Source organism: Crocodylus siamensis, chromosome 2 (genome assembly GCF_052110815.1).
Source record: "Crocodylus siamensis isolate JL-2025a chromosome 2, ASM5211081v1, whole genome shotgun sequence".
NCBI lineage: Eukaryota > Metazoa > Chordata > Crocodylia > Crocodylidae > Crocodylus > Crocodylus siamensis.
In genome coordinates this window covers 31,940,248-31,958,045 of record NC_143396.1, presented here as the reverse complement: position 1 = coordinate 31,958,045, position 17,798 = coordinate 31,940,248, and the positions used below count along the sequence as shown (strand labels likewise).

Sequence of the window (17,798 nt, the reverse complement as noted above, 5' to 3'; positions counted from 1 at the left end):
CCAAGTTCACCGATGACACCAAACTTTGGGGCAAAGCATCCACGCCAGAAAATAGGCGGGTGATCCAGACTGACCTGGACAAGCTCAGCAAATGGGCAGACGAGAACCTGATGGTGTTTAACACCAAAAAATGCAAGGTTCTCCACCTTGGGAGGAAAAACCTGCAGCATCCTTATAGCTACGTTGGATAGCACTACAGAAGAAAGAGACTTGGGGGTCATCATTGACCACAAGATGAACACGAGCCTGCAATGCGATGCTGCGGCTAGTAAAGCGACCAAAATGCTGGCTTGCATCCATAGATGCTTCTCAAGCAAATCCCGGGACGTCATTCTCCCCTTGTACTCGGCCTTGGTGAGGCCGCAGCTGGAGTACTGCGTCCAGTTTTGGGCTCCACAATTCAAAAAGGATGTGCAGAAGCTTGAGAGAGTCCAGAGGAGAGCCACGCGCATGATCAGAGGTCAGGAAAACGTCTTACGATGACAGGCTGAGAGACATAGGACTCTTTAGCCTGGAAAAGCACAGTCTCAGGTGATCTGATGGCCACCTATAAGTTTATCAGGGGTGACCACCAGGATCTGGGGGAACGTTTGTTCACCAGAGCGCCCCAAGGGATGACTAGGTCGAACGGTCATAAACTCCTGCAAGACCGTTTCAGGCTGGACATAAGGAAGAATTTCTTTACTGTCCGAGCCCCCAAGGTCTGGAACAGTCTGCCAGCGGAGGTGGTTCAAGCACCTACATTGAACACCTTCAAGAGTAAATTGGATGCTTATCTTGCTGGGATCCTATGACCCCGGCTGACTTTCTGCCCTTTGGGCAGGGGGCTGGACTCGATGATCTCCTGAGGTCCCTTCCAGCCCTGATGTCTATGAAATCCTTGTTATGCCAGGGGGCGCTAGGGGAAACAAGGCCTCTCCCAAACCTTTCTGGTCCCCCCCTAGTGAGTTTATAGACTGTCACCAGGTCCCCCCTCAGCCTTCTCTTGTGAAGACTGAACAGGTTCAGGTCCTGCAGTCTCTCATTGTAGGGTGTGCCCTGTTCTTCCTGGATCATGCGGGTGGCCCTCCTCTGGACCCTCTCCATGTTGTCCACATCCCTGCTGAAATGGGGCACCCAGAACTGGATGCAGTACTCCAGCTGTGGCCTGACCAGTGCTGCATAGAGGGGGAGGATCATCTCCTCGGCCTTACTTGAGATGCACCTGTGGATGCACGACAAGGTCCGGTTAGCCCTGCCGACCGTGACCTCGCATGTTCATCCTGGAGTCAATTACATGCACTTCTGATATATTTCAGATTTTTGGTTGGGAGGAGGTTAGTAAAAACTACCATATCCATGTATATTCAGACCCTGAATCTTGCTTCTGAAATGCAAACTGAATTCCCTCTCCCAGCTTTTTAATGAAATAATATTGAAATTTTAAGTGGGGATGGGCAAGGGAAAATTAATTAGATTATGCCTTCATTAATCCTCTCTTGCCACTCCATTTCAGAAATCCTGCAAAACCTTTTCTTTGTACAGTGGGTGTGTGTGTGTATATATAGATTCATAGATGCTAGGGTCAGAAAGGACCTTAACAGATCATTGAGTGCAACTCCTTGCCTAGGCAGGGAAGTGTGCTGGGGCCAGATGACACCAGCCAGATGCCTATCCGGCCTATGTTTCCATTTAAAAAAAAGTCTCCTAAAATTAGGCTTTCAGTTTCCTGGGAGTTTTCCTGGAGGATGTTTCCTATAAACTCTGTTGTGTGCCACATTTAAGCAATCTATGCAAAAAGACAACCATCCCTTTTCAATTGAAAACACATATGTTCTGAATTTTCTAAGGAAAAGGCAATTTGCCTTCCCCTTACTGCTTAGCTGGTAAAAGCATGACACATATTTTTAACATACATATTTAAAATAAATAAATAAGAATAATAAATCAGACTTCATTTGAGCTAAGTCAGTCTGTGATGTACAGTGCTTTTGTAACCATGGCATGATGAGGTTTTTTCCATCCCTTGGAGAAAAATGGAGAATGCAGAGGAGGATTTCTGAGAGATCACAATATGGTTGCCAAAAAGCCAGTTGTTGAAGTAATTAAAAACCAGTACCAGCAGAGCTCCACTGTGTCACTCCCAATTATCTGTCTTCATGTTGCCATAGGCACAAGTTATAGAGTATAAAGGCAGAATTCGCTCTCCTCAGTTTACTTTACAATGCACTGGACCATTTTTGGAAGGAGGGGGGAGAACTGGAAATCAGACACGTAAATTAAATGTGTCACTTCATTATATCTATTTTAAAAACATTATGTAAAATTGTATTAATATGCAAATCCAGTACACCTGGAATATGCGCCATGACGTATCAACACATTGATCATTATCTGCAGTTGGCTAAAACAGAGAATCCTGTACAGCATGCAGAATTGAACCTTTGCCCTTCATCTGTTGTAAATGCCTACCAGATGGTGGATTAGAGAGAACTTCAGATAGCCACTACAGACAAAATAGATGGTGATGAGTAACTACTGTGCTGTAAACAGCATAGTTTGTTTAAGTATCTTACATAAATTATATGCAATTATTTTAATTTATTTTTCTTGATGTATGCAAATTCATTGCAGATTTCTGGGCAGAAACTCTTACCAGCAGCCTTTTCTTTTTGCAAATTTGCAGCAGGAACAAAACTTCCTTTATAGTAAAGAAAGTCTCCGCATAGGTTACTTTCAAAGGAAAAAAAAATTATTCCGTGTGTCCCATAGCAATCAATACTGTTAGTTTTTAATTTTTTTAATATTTTTTTTCTGCCCAAGCTGTTCTTAGTATTTTTTTTTTTTCTATCTATTGGAGAGCAGAGCCTGTATAAATGGTGGTAGTTGGGTACAGACATTACGCTTTTACCAGTATACGTGTTCAGAAACCGGTCTATATCCATAACAGAACAGAAGTTGAGCACACACAGAAATGGTAGAAACTGGTCTAAAAATTTGCCCCCACTCAAAGGGTGAATGTATGTTCTGTTCACTGCCAATCTAAACTATGCCACTTACAGAAAACCATACAACTTAGATTGATTCCCCCTTGGACTTTTTTAAATGTGTGTGTCTAGCCTCTGCATGTGAGAAAATGAGACCAACTTTTGGCATCTGTAGACTGAGGATGTTTTGTGGGAGAGGATGATTTAAATTGTCAAATTCCTTTCCTTGGTTAATAACAGACTCCAAGGCCATTGTGTATCTATAATTTCCATGGTTCCAATTATATTTCTGAAAAATAAGGAACTTTTTGTATGTATTTCAGATGTTTAAATGGGACTCTTTCCTTAGGAATAATGTTGTCTTTTCAGAAACTTGTTGAGATTTGCTTGTGAGAAAAGGGGCCTGTTTAAGTCACCTGCTAATCTGGACTATGTCATTATAAAACCAGTGACATTTGATTTGCCCCTCTGACTTCCTGCTTCTAGTATGAAAAGAGAGATCCAGAACAATCTGGGGTATGTTGGTGATGAAACAGTAGCAGAACAGTATTTCCTGCTCTGTTTTATTATAGGTAGAGACCTCCCAAGTTTGAAATTTTGTGATTTTCATGGAAACTATGAATTTATAGGTCCCCTTTGGAAAAAGCCTGGTTCCTGGAAAAAAGTGGGGAAATGGCCAGCAAATAGAGAGGAGGAAGGGAGTTGCAAACAGAGATGGGAAGGCCTGGCATCCCAAAGTGATGGGGAGGGATGGAAGATTTTCGCCATGAAGCACGGTGGGCTCCACCGTGTCTCTGGCCAACGCTCCCCGCTCCTCCCCACCCCGTGATTGACAGATGGTCATCTGTCAATCTCTGGGGAGCAGTGGGACTTCTGGGGGCCCTTGGCCAAAGGGGTGGGGGGACCCACTGTGGTTTGCTGCAAAAACTCGGACCACGAAATCAGGGGGCAGCTGCCCTGATTTCAGTAATTCCCTAATTATAGGGTAGTTTGGAACAGATTAAGGAAAGTAAGGTGGATATACGGGTGATAGAGCAATAGATTGGGGTCAGGATACAGCAACTCAGCCTCACTACTCAATAAACTGAAATGCTTGACTTCTGCAGCAGTCCGTGTTTTGATTAATTAAAAAGGTTTGTGTTTCTCTTATCCTTAATATAATCAAATACCCTGAGTATTGGATCATTTTGATGTTTGTGGCACCATAACATCTGTGATACTGTAATCATTGTTTTTTGTGAATTTAGTATAAAACACTCTAATTGCTGTGGCTCAGATGTGATATGCTGCAACTTGTATGAGTTTTTATTATTTTTAACAGCCCTCAAAGTCTATGAATATTGGAAGTTATTTAAAAGCTGCAGTTGTCAGCTAAGTAGTTGCTAATGTATTGCTGCCTAGCCAGGCCTCTTCAGTAACTTGCTCTCATTCCACCCGAGGCAGTCACAGTTGCCAATTCAAAACTGAGAACCTGAAGGTCATTGTTCGATAAATGAGCTTATAGCCAAGTGGAGTGTCCATATTTCACAGAAAATTTATTTATGAGAGAGAACCAAGATCTTTCCTGCAAGAAATGCACCAGACTGCAACTAGCACTCTGTCTGCCAGACCTAGGCAGTTTCTTTGATAGAGAAATGGGAGATTTTTGCCTTTGATCTCAGCTCTGACCTAGGGCATGCACACAAAGGTCATTCTGCTGACATGGTTTCTAAGAGTCCTGTAACTGAGAGAAATAGCTACCAGGGATCTACATTTTTTTTTTTGTCCAAGATGTGACCAATGTGTTGAGCATAAGCAAGTATTTGTTTAATTCTTTAATATAAGTGAATAGCCATTTTGCTGTGTCAGAACAGGAAACTTTCTGTTCTTAATTTGTTACTATATGACTTGGAGTTGTATGAATAGGAAGCCTGACTTGAATATTCCAACTAGATATAGCCTGGGAATTACATTCAAGTAAAGAGGACCATAAGATTTTTCTAAAGAGATGTCAGGGTAATAAATAGTTCAATGATCTAATTCCATTACAGGGACAGGTGTGTAGCCCTAATCTGTCTAATGGAGAAGAACAAACTATATTACTGGCTTCAGAGTCCATAAACCAGTGGACTCTGGAGAGTGAAAAGGGGTATGTTTAGCTGCTAAAGAATTTTAAATTGGGAGGAAATTGGGAATTCTTTCTGCTCTCCTCTAGTTAAACATTTTTTCCTCTGAATCTCACCCTTGTCATGGGTATCACCAGGCAGCAGGACCATCCTCTGCAGGAATCTGGATAGAGAGGTTTTATTCATGTGGAGTCCTTTTCTTTCTCATGAGGACGGGTTGAAGTTTCCATTGGAAAGCACCTTGTCAGAGGACTGGTCCCTCTTTACTGCCTCTGCAGCTGCCTGTTCACTGGATTCTTCTGTTACCACATGGCCCTGCACAAGGGCTTTCAGCTGGTTTAACTAGCTGCTATTTCAAGAGTCAAGGAACAAGAGCACCCAGCTGAAGAGATTGGCAAGCAGTGGAATGTCAAGCAGTTAGCTAAGGAGCAGAAGCATCCAGCAGTGCAGTGGGTTTTTGGTTGTAGCTGTGTTCGTCTAAGGACATAGGCAGGAACCTTGCCTGCCAGGAGTGTGGTGAGCTGTCAAGCAGCTGTCAGTCTTCCAGAGTCAGGACATTAATACACTGCCCTCCACAGGAGGGTGACAGCCTGCCCAGTGTCCTCTTCCCTGGTGTCATAGATTGGATTCACTGAAGTGGATGGGAGGAGCAAAGGAACCAGCCCCTTCTTGCCCCCTGACCAGCCAGCCAGCATACCTGCTCCAGCTGGGGAGCTCTGAATATGTGCACACCTCCACTGAACTCCTAAGTTATGTGCTGATGCAGAGTGCCGAGGAACTTGTAGCACTGCAAACGGATGTGGATCCAGGGCCTTAGAATTACAAATGGGGGAGTAGGAAAACTCTCCTTCAGTTCAGACCCAATGCTATTGGAAAGTCAATGGAGAGACACCAGTTGACTGTGCATTGCTTTAGGTCAGCCCCATAAAATTAATTCAAACTATTGATAATTAATTGAACTTCCAATTGGAATTGCTATTAAATTAACAAGGGTTGCTGCATTCAGTGTAAGTATGAAATTACTGTAGCTTGACTATGACCTTGAACACTGACTGTTGTGTTAAACCAGGGAGTAGATGCTTGTAAACTTTAAGTCATGACGTAAAATTAAAAATTGGGTCGCAATAATGGTAATGCATTCAGTTTGGGCTAGAAGTCGCATATTCCACATGTTGCAAAATTTGTCTTATTTGACATAGTCTCTCCCCCCTTCATAACCATAGTCCCCTGGACCTGAATCTGGAAACGCATGTAAGCATGTGTTTTAACTTTTAAAATTGATGGGATTACTCAATACTTTAGTTATATTTATGCTAAGTAACTGAAAACAAGAATATGTGTTAGTGAGAACACTTTGACAATATTAAAATGGTTAGTAGCTTCATGATGTATATGGTATTAATGTTATTTTTTACTGTGATGAAGCACAGGAGTAGCTCTATTGAAGTAATGATGGCTATGTATATGCTTAAAGCTAGGCATCTACCTTGAAGACCTAGGGCATAATATCCTGTGCATGATGGGGAAAAGTAATTTTCTTCTACAACTTCACTGATTTTTTTTTCTTTCTGTTTACGAGAGTTATACCAATGTAATTCATTTTTCGAGAGCGTGTGTGTGTGTGTGTGTGTGTGTGTGCGCGCACCACACACACACACACACACACACACACAGAGTCACTTAATTGGTACTTAATGAGCATGTCTACATGTTTTGTTAACACGCTTTCCGTAATGTGCATTAAATTTAGGACGTCCATTGTAAGGTACCAGAAAAAGGCGCATTAGCCTATTTTAGTGAAAGCACACAGTTTTTTGTGATACTTTAATGCACATTAAAATAGGATAATGTGCATTAAAGTGAACATGTAGACATGCCTAGTGTTTAGGAACTTAGTGCTAAATTGATATTCTCTTTTACCGTGCCTTTGTGTTGAATAGTTCCAAGAGACAGACTTACCAGAGGCCTTTGACATTGTTTCTCACCCCATTCTCATAAAAACCCCCCAAAAAACTAGGCAACTGTGGCATTGATGCCTACACAGTCAGATGGGTAGCAAACTGGCTAGATGGTGACACCCAGAGAGTGGTGGTGGACAGGTTGTTTTTGACCTGGAGGGATGTGGGCAGTGGAGTTCTCCAGGGCTCAGTCCTCGGGCCTGCACCGTTCAACATTTTTATCAGCCATCTGGATGTGGGTGTGGAAAGCATGCTGTCCAAATTTGTTGATGACACAAAGACGTGGGGAGAAGTGGGCACACTGGAGGGGAGGGACAGAATCCAGCTAGATCTAGATGGGTTACAGAGGTGGGTGGATGAGAGTAGAATGGAATTCAACACGGAGAAGTACAAGGTGCTGCATCTAGGGAGAAGGAACCTGCAATATACCTGTAGGCTGGGGAATACCCTTGTCGACAACACACTGGCTGAAAGGGATCTTGGAGTCATTATTGACTCTAGGATGAACACAAGCTGCCAATGCGAGAAAGCGGTCAGTAAGGCTAGCCGCACCTTGTTGTGCGTTTACAGATGCATCACAAGCAGGTCCAGGGAAGATGATCCTTCCCTTCCATGTGGCGCTGGTCAGGCTGCAGTTGGAGTACTGTGTCCAGTTCTGGGTGCTGCACTTCACGAGAGATGTGGCTAGCATTGAGAGGGTCCAGAAAAGGGCCACTCACGTGGTCAGGGGGCAGACCAGGCCCTACAAAGATAGACTAAAGGGCCTGAATCTATTCAGCCTCCACAAGAGAAGACTGAGAAGGGATCTGGTGGCCGTCTATAAACTCACCAGGGGGGACCAGCAGAAAATAGGTGAGGCTTGGTTCCTCCAGGGACCACATGGGATAACAGGGAATAACGGCCACAAATTGATTGAGAGCAGGTTTAGGCTTGATATCAGGAGGTATTACTTTACTGTTAGGGCTGCCAGGCTCTGGATTGGGCTCCCAAGGGAGATGAAGACCCCCAAGGTAGGGGAGAGCACCAAGAGGAGGTTGGATAGATGTCTGGCTGGGGTATTAGGATCCCAGCACGCGTTCCTGCCCAAGGCAGGGGGTCAGACTTGATGATCTGTTCAGGTCCCTTTCAATCCTGGAATCTATGAAACATGAAGACCCCCAGGGCAGGGGAGAGCACCAAGAGGAGGTTGGATAGATGTCTGGCTGGGGTATTAGGATCCCAGCACTCGTTCCTGCCCAAGGCAGGGGGTCAGACTTGATGATCTGTTCAGGTCCCTTTCAATCCTGGAATCTATGAAACTATTAAGCAGAGCATTATAACACTGAATAGTCGTACTTAGAAACTAATTTACCAATTATAAAAGGGAGGAAAAGTGTGGGCTTTTCCCCTTACGAAACTGTTTAGGGATGTGTTAATGTCTATAAGATGGTGATGTAATAGTTAATAGTTAAACCCAGCCAATAAATCTACTAGGGCAGATGGCCTCTTACATGCATGATGAAATCAGAAAAGACCCTGAGTAAAGCATTAATGGAATTAATATTGTAAGGAGTCTTACAAGGTAAATCTCTCTAACCCTGGTGATAAAATGTGTTCTATGTTAAAGCCTCAGATTACTGGTCATATGAAACGGTACATATATCTGGTCAGTCATAAACAAAAAGTGATCCAGTTACTTTGGAAACAGAGGACACCAAACTTTCACAATCCTTTTCTATTAGTTTTACATGTGAAATATGAATTGGACTTGGTATGTTCATTGTTCTCACAGACTGAGAAATCATTGGTTTCACACACTCAGGTGAGTGTGTTTCGATCTTAATGTCTTAAGGACAAGGACTGTTTATGCCCATGTCGACACTTCAGGTTGCAGTGGAGTGTAGAGACAGACCAGCCAGTTCAGATACTGGAAGCAGTCTAGCTTCTGATTTAATACTAGTTTGCATATTCGCACATCGACTGTAGTATGCAGTGTAAATCATATGCCGTTCTGTGTTTGTGTAGTGCCTTACTGAATGTTTCCCCATCTTGGGCGGCCTTTCAACGCAGCAGTGATAAGCAGGGATCTTGGTTTTCTCTGATTTTAAAATAATCCTCAATTTTGGTTAAAGAAACATAACTCAAAATCCACATTTTTATGCAATTTAAATGAAATGCAACGGATATAGATAGCTCTATCCACATAGATTTATAAATCTAGATAGATAGATCTATCCATATAGAGATGGGGAGAGAGAGCTCTATTTAGCTGGAGATATATAGTGGTGTTTCATTTTAATCATGGAAAAATGTGGATTTGGGGTGCCTTTTTTAAAACTGAAAATTGGGGATTTTTTTTAAATAGGATCCCTGGTGATAAGCCTGATTATTGCTAATTGTTACCACCAGAATGAGGGGTGACCTAGCTAAAGCATCTAAAGCCCATCAAATCTGATCATCCCAGCCTAAGGAGGCAGCCATTTGAAGGAGTCCTAGCAGTGGAATGAATGCAGATATGACTCACTAAGCCTGTTTGTGACAAAAAAAACTTTAAATGCCTTCCTTGTAATGACATCAGTAATCTTGTGGCAGATGCATGGTCCGTAACTTCTGCTACGGCTGCTTTGTCAACCTGGTATGTTTTTCCTACAGTTGGTTCTTACTCCCTACTAAAAAAGGTCAACACTCTCTTTGGAACTGCCAGCTGCATGGAAAAATCAAGCAGTTTAGCTGCTCTGAACAAGGTGGCATTTAAGTAGGTCTGCCGAATGTTTTTTCGGTTAGCCTCACTTGTGGACCCCTCTTCCCTTTTCTGCCTAAAACAGCTGCTCAAGCATGGCCTCACTGTTTGAAAGACCTATGCCTTCATCATCAATATTTTAGTGCTTGTTGCAGTATGTCAGTGTTTGAAACTCAGCTAAGCCTTTTGACAAGCAGGAGGAAGCACAAAATGACTGTGGCCTTTCTCCAGCTGCTAGAAATCATGCCTGTACAATGTCCAGGTTTCACACCCAAAGCAAAACAGTAAGATCTACAGCTTTATAAATTCTTACCTTAGTAAAGACCTTGATTTTTTTTTTTTTTTTTTTTTTTCCAGTCCTAAGGGCTGCATCTACTTGCAAGATGCAGGAAAACCCTCCCTCAGCACACTCCCCAGGTAACAAAACCAGTGAGTTGCAGGATCTCTTAACGTAGCTTAAGCCAAGTGCCAGTAACCTCCATTTTTGTTAGACTAAGCCCAGGCCTGTCTTACATGCATTGTTAGTGCAGTGTTTATGGCTCCCTTCCCCTAGCTCTGCAGATATTGTGTTGAATGTCCACATGAAATGAGTCCCAATTACATAGTCTGAGAGGGTATTGTTATGATTAAAAATAGTAATTTGCTGAATAGGTAGCATTTTTCCAGCAAAGATGGTGAACCTCTTATAAACAGTGAATTAAAATTGTCCACATCTGTATGTAGTTCATAGGTAATTTACTATTTGATTTTTTTTTTCATTAATGACCTCTCCAGTATCTAGGATCAACTCCTTTTAAAAAAAAAAAAAAAAAAAAAAAAAAAAAAAGGCTTCTCACTACCAAGTAGGTTAATGTGGTTGTCTCCTGGCATTCTCATGGCACTTCTGAGTTGTGCGCTAACAAATAAGCAGGGCAGTGACTTGCCATGTGTCAGTTGTTGTGTGATAAACTGTCTCTACGCCCACCCTACACTTGGGTTGAATGTAAAACCATATCACCTCATTCCAGAATAAAACAGGGCTCTTATCTAATTAGTCATACCTAGCTGTATCATTTAGAAAAATTGTTAGTAATTTATGTTGTCTGAAACTCAGAAATGCTCTTTCTTATTTTCAGAGGTCATCAGAAAGCTAGCACAGCAGAAGTTTGGGAACATACAGAATGATTATCAGAAGGTAATTTGTCCATTCATATCTACATAAGCTACTGGAAATAATAATTTAGCTGTAGTTTTCAGTTATCTGTCTTAAGTAGAGAATATATTATAAGATGAAAATTGTATCTGAGAATATCTTTGTACAAGGTTGTTGCGGGGGAGGGGTGGTATATTTTTTTTTAAACCGGAAAACTTCTTAAAATGCTAGAGAGCACCAGAAGCAAACGCATCTTATTTTTACTTGAAATAAAGATTTAAAGCCAAGAATGTTTTGAAAAAATTGGATGGAACTTGTTACTAGACACTGTGAACAAGGAGTTCCCATTCCTTCTTAGAAAATATAGGATTGCAGTGCTTCTAATATTGCTTTTTTTATACACACAATTGCAAGATTGTTTGCAAATATTTATTAAAAAATAAAATTTGTATGAATGTAGGTTTAGTAGAGTTTATTTAGTATTCCAGCTATAATGTGATTGTTACAAAGAGACTTAAGTCTGTGTGTAAAATAAATAATTAAATAAAAAATTTTAATCCACAATTATATAAACAGAACACCGTAATTGTTGAGTTCCCATGCTAGTTGCAGTTGTTACACAGAAAGCTGAGCTCACATAGAGATTTCAGCCATTACCCCCAGAAAGCTGAATTCCCTTGTTCCACTGATAAATATTTTCAGTTTCTGAGAAGTGCCTATCACTTTAAACACATTTTCCAATCTTCTCCCTACAAACAGGGCTGTCCTACTTCTAGGCTCCTACGCGCTGCACACTGTGCAGGCTGCACTGAGGCATGGGTCACTGAGCTTTAGGCCCAGTAGACACTCCTCCAATTCCCACCTCCTGCTACATCTGTGCACCCATGCAGGCACCCCGTGTCACTGCTACAGTAGGTGCTTCCTCGCCCCTCCAGCTGTTGCACTGCTTATCTTGCCTGCCAACCCCCAGCACACAACCCCTGGAACAGAGGTGGGAGGCAGCAGCTGGAGGAGGAAGGGGGAAACCCAAAGACTCCAGCCGCTGTTGCATTTGCACCAAGAGGGGGAGGGGAAGAGTGGTGGCTGGTCAGGAGCTGTGGGCTGCCAGTTAGACTTCCCTCTGCGATTAGTATAGTATACCTACACTGTACACTCAAGTTAGCAAGTAGCAGTGGAAGAAATAATCCAATTCAGGTACAACAGTGGTTTGTGTTCCTTTGAACCACTCCTGAACACTATAGCCCCTGTTTTAGACATCATCACATGTTGAGTTCTTGTAATATGGCCCTTGGCTGAGACCAAAATGGTTGACACAGTACTTTGTACTATCTATTAGCTTGTACATGCCTAGGTATGAGGTTTATGGGTCTGTATGTTTAGATGGATGCATGGAACTCTGTACATGGTCACTAGGCTCACATCAATGCCAAACTGATCATCATAGGATTTGAAGAGGGAAGGTACTTTGTGCTGTCCTGTCTTTCTGAGAATGAGAGTATGGCTCCAGTACTGCAGTTCCCAATTTTTTTCCAGTCGTGACACAACTTGGATAATTTCATGGATCCCCATACTTATGTTATTTGTGCACTGACAAGTAAGCAGGGGCGGTGACTTGCTGTGTGTCAGTTGTTCTGTGGGAAACTGTCCCTATGCCCACTCTTCCCTTAGGTTGAGTGCTAAACCACATCAGCTTATCCCAGAATGAAACAGGTTTATGTTGCTTTGGTTTAGGATAGGGGCTGTTACCGCAGTTCATGAGGGCCCACTCTGATAACTGTGGACATGCTGCACCTCAGCTCTCCAGTGACTGTCCTGTGGCTGCTTCACTGATGCCCCTGTCACATGGCCAGTGAGAGCCAAACGGGGGCAACTTAGCCCTCTTTCATTTAGGGAGGAGCTGCCCCAGGTTAGCTCTTGCCATGCAGCAGTTATGGGTACAGGCACAGTTATGGAGCAGCTGAGGCATGCTAAAGCTTTATTCTTGTTAACTGTAAACAGAGGGCGTGATTGCAAACTCAGAGAAATAAAAGGCTCTGTGACAGGTGCTAGAAACTCCCAGCATGTGTGCCAGAGCACGGCACTCAAGGTAATTTTGCTTGATACACCACAGCAGGCCTGGGCTCTGGGCAACTGTCAGTGGCCATGGCGCACAGGCTGCTCAGAGTAGGTGACAGGGAGGCTGCAAGCCAGGGGTGGGAGGCAGCAGCTGTCTAGAGCCCGGGTCAGATGTGGCAGGCAGCGAGGAGGTTGCAAACAGCTGCACCGGGCTCTAGAACCTTGGTCAGGCTTCACGGAGGCGGTGGCTGCACACATGCCTCAAGCACATGGCCAGGAAGGGGTCTCGGGCAGTGCAACCCCAGTCCCTTGCTCACTGTGCACCCTGAGGTGTGTGTGTGCAGCCACCACTGCCATTTAACAGGTGCTCTGGACATGGTACAGCTGTTTTTAGCGTGCCCACCACCTGCTGCGGCTGCCCAGAGCCCAGGCCAGCTATGGCAGGCAGCCAGGAGGTTTCAAACAGTTGCACTGAGCTCCAGCTAGACTCTGTGGCAGTAGCAGCTGTACGCATGCCATCGGGTGGATGGCAGGGAAGGGTTTAGGGTTGTGCTGCCCCAGGCCCCTTCCTCGCTGCTACACCCTGAGGTATGCATGCAGCTGCCATTGCCACAGAGCCCAGCTGGAGCTTTGGAGCCCAGTGCAGCTGTTTGCAGCCTCCTGGCTGCCTGCTACAGTCAGCCTGAGCTCTGGGCAGCTGCAGTGGGTGGCAGGCAGGCTGCAAACAGCTGCACAAGGGTCTGGAGCCCTGGCACTGGCTGCACAGCGGCGGTTGCACATGAGTCTTAGGGCGCACGGCTATCAAGGGGCCTGGGGCAGCACAACCCTGGCTCTTCCCCTGCCATCCACCTGGTGGTGCGTGTGCCTCCATCACCTGCAACAAGGATTGGATCCCTTGCACATCCAGCACACCAAGCTGAGGTATGGGTCGAGGTTGGGGTGTTTTTTTGGCACTTTGGCCAAAAACATTGCTGACCCCTGCTCTGTGGGGACTCCCAACTGCTGCACTGCAGCTCAGAGTTGTCACCCCTAGTTTGGGAATCACTGTTGTGGTACCTTGATAGCCTAGGTATAGTGTTTGGCTGTGTCATTCCTCTCTTGAAGCTAGGCCAAGCTGTTACCAAACCCACAAGTTATTTTGGGTGCTAACAGTGCATTCAAAGACTGCAGAAAAACCACTGTATACGTTAGATGAAGTTGAGAGCATGGATTTCATGAACTAGTGAATACGGCTGTGTGAAGCTTCAGTAGCCAATTCGATTTGGAGGAGATTCGGTGGCTGAATCTCTGAATCCAAATCAACTCGGGAGACCCATTAAAAGGTCTGAGTCAAATCCAAAGCCTCCAAATCGATTTGGAAAAGATTTGGAGATTCGGATCAGTTGGGGTGAGGCAGGCACAGCTGGGTGGCTGCAGGTTCTTCTGGTTCCTCTGGCTGTGCCTGCCTGTCTCCATCCCCGCCTGGCCCTAGCATCCTGGGACTTAAAAAGCTCCCCACTCACTGACTGCAGCAGCAGAGATCAGGACCTCTGGGAGCTTGTGACAGTGCCCGCCCCCCCCAGGAAGTGGGGGGCAGTGGGGGGCAGCAGGGATCTCCCCCCCCCGCCTGGCACCTGCGTGGCTCCATCGCGCAGGTACAGTGTGGCCTGGCAGGGTGTGGCATGTGGTCTGGGATCTGGGCCTGAGCGTTACCATGCTTCAGGTGACTGCTGGAGCTGCTCCAGCTCCCAGACCACGCGCAGCGCCCTGCTGAGCCATGGTGTGCTCACACCATAGGATAGCTGTCATGTGGGTGCCAAGTGGGGGGGATGATCCCTGCTGCCCTGCACTGTGTGGTCGTGGGGAGGAGGGCTCTGCCACAAGCTCACAGAAGCTCTGCTCACTGCTGAATCAAATAACTGTCCTCTGAATTGGCCAAATCCGAATGCAAATAAAATACTTCCCTATTCTCACAGGCTTACTAGTGAGAACTGTAAATGAAGCCATTTAATTGTGAGTGATAACTGTGAATCTGAGTGTTTCCATATTGCTCTAAATGCTGGAATTGTGTTCATGAGAACTGGAAACCACTGCCAGCTATAATCATATTTACAGTGTCCACTAGATAAACTTATTTGTCTCTCAAGAGTGGCAGTGTATAATGTCAGAATAGTGTTTATATGTTATCTGTATTTAAGAAGAAGAAAAAACTTATCTGCTTGTCCAACCTCAATAGTATGTAAGACATTAGAACAAATTTCAAGGGAAAGGAAAAAGGAGGAAGATGGAACATGGGATAAAGTTCAACATGGTTTTGCCAAAGATAGATTATGGCAGGTTAGTCTGATTCTAATAATTGAGTTATTTTTGTCAGAAGAAAGATAAGGGGAATGTGGTAAATGTACTTTGTCTGGACTCCCCAAAAGCATTTGCTGAGATAACACAGTGGAAGATGGGGGAGATGGGGATTATTATGAGAATTACAAAGTAGGTAAGGAATTGGCTGAAGTGGCGACTACAACTGAAAATGCTGAAAGGGGAAGCTACCTAGCTGAAGAGAGGCTTCTAGGGAAATCCTCAAGGATTGGTGTGGGAGTACTTTTTAAAATATGCATGTTACGTTCTTGGCTCAAAAAATAGCAGCAAGTTATTTACTTACGGAATAAAGTTAGGAGACCTTATTAGTACAGATAAAAGCTGGAATACATAAAGAAGATTTGGGATGACCCTGAGGCCTGGAGTAATAAAGTAATTAAAAAATTCAACAGTACAAATTGCAGCATCGTGTTCCTGAGGATTATAGCTAGAATTTTTCATATAAGCTGGGAACTACGAGTGACGGAAGAGGAGGCAAAAAAAGTGGGCTGTGCTTATATAGTGGTTTTCAAACTATTTCAGGGAACTCTGGAGTTGTGCAACAGGTCATGAGGGGTTCTGTAAAGATTGGTGGTAATCACGGAGCAGGTCAGGAGATGGTACACCTGGCTCTGCACCAGTCTTTAGGATAGGGGTAAGGAATTCCCTGGCAGAAGTGATATGAAAGGGTTCATGACTTTCCACTGTGCTTGTCCATCACATAATGACCATGAGCGACTTTTTTTTTTTTAATTTTGTTTTATTTTTGGATTGCTATATTAAATTGGTAAGCAGAATCGTAGGGTGTGTCAAGAAAAGTAATTCTGATAGCTTTAGGGAAATATGCAAACTACTGGTAAGAACTTGTTTGGAACAGTATGTACTCTTTTGGTCACTTATATTTTAAGAAAGAGTAATTTAAACTGGAATAAGTGTGAAGGAGAGTTACTAGAGTAATAAGGGGGATGAGAACCTGTCTAACGAGAGGAGACTAAAACTTTGGCTGCTTAATCCTACAGAAACAAAGACGGAGAAGAGATATGATTGCTGTGTATAAGTACATTATCAGGGTAAACGCTGGGGAGGGAGAAGAGCTGGCAAAGCTAAGAAAGAAGGTTGGCGCTAGAACAAATGAGTACAAACTCACCACAAAGATGCACGGTCTGAAATTTGGTTGAAAATTCCATCAAAATAGTGACTTTCTAATCACAGTAGTGGGGCCAAAAATCTAGTTTTAAGATGCAGCTTGAGAAATTTATGGATGGGGGCTATATAGTGATTATCAGGGATCTGGATTTTCCATTTGCTGCAGAAAAACATGGGAAAATGCAGATTCTCTTTAATGGAGAAAACTTGGATTTCTTCTTTTAAAGGAGAAAATTATGTATTTGCCCCTTTAAAGGAGGAAAACGTAGGAAACAGCAGGTTCCAGCCTGGATGGTCCTGCTTGGGGTTGCAAGGAGTGGGAATAGAGATATCGGGCAAGGGGAGCTACGTGCATGTGGAGGGGCAGCAGGAGCTCTATAGGAGTCTATGGGAGTAGAGATGGTTCAGGAAGGGGGCACAGGCCACCGGGAGAGGGGGGAAGAGGGAGCACAGGCCACATGTGGCAAGGAACAGGTGACCCCTGAGATTTCTGTACCCACAGTGGGGCGTGGGGCTTCAACAGCAGGGCCAGAACAGATCCAGAGGAGCTGCCTCTGGCCCAGCGCTGGGTTCTGCCTGCTGGGTGGCAGCGGAGGCTGCTGTCCTGGAGTTGGTCTAGCCCTGCACCCTGTTGTGGGCACAGAAATCTTGGGGGGCCTTACCCACACATCTGCTTCCTTCTTCACACACTGAGGGGCTGGGGGCCAGCAGGTCAGGAGGACCAGTAGGGCTGGGGGGCTGTGGGTTGGGAGTCAGGGGCACTGGCAGAGCCGGAGGGCAGCAGGCTGGGAGCAAGGGGCACTGGCAGGGTTGGAAGTAAGGGGCAACAGCATGGGTTTGGGGCAGGGCACTGGTGCATATTAGGGCTGCTCAGTGCCACAAGGCTGATCCCATGTTCTGGTGAGCAAAGGGGGCAGGGAGAGCTCTGATTTTTTTTTCCATGATAAAAAAAAAAACAAACAAAACCCCCAAAATCAAATGCCAAAAAGTATAGGTATTTAGAATGGATTTGATTATAGTGAGTGAGGCACTGGTAGGTTTCCAAATTGCGTTAATATTGTAAATGTATCAATAAAACATTGTGTTCTACCGATACCTCTATATATTGGCATTTCATTTTAATTGCAGAAAAAATGCTGATTTGGGGTTTTAATCAGAGATTTTGCAATTTTTAAACCAGGATCCCTGGTGATTGTCAGAGAAAAGGAGATTAAGGTGTGTGTGTTTGTGGAGGGAGAGGAAGATCTCAAAGACTTCCATGAAGAAAAGGGGGAAATGCCATTCTCCCTTGCCATGGAGGGCACTACACAAGGCGAAGAGTTGAAACTGCAGCCGGGCAGATTTAGATCCCACTTTAGGGAAAAAAAAAACTTAACTGTCAAA

General features: G+C 44.3%; 1 protein-coding gene across 7 annotated transcripts in view; it reads left to right on the top strand.

Moving 5' to 3' along the window:
- Positions 1 to 17,798, top strand: part of PROM1 (prominin 1) — a 110,435-nt gene that overhangs the window by 28,799 nt on the left and 63,838 nt on the right. For all 7 annotated transcript variants that reach the window (XM_090035631.1, XM_090035628.1, XM_090035632.1 and 4 more), the window contains exon 3: positions 10,864 to 10,922. In XM_090035631.1, coding sequence (XP_089891757.1) covers positions 10,864 to 10,922 — 59 coding nt within the window. The remainder of the gene's footprint in view (positions 1 to 10,863; positions 10,923 to 17,798) is intronic.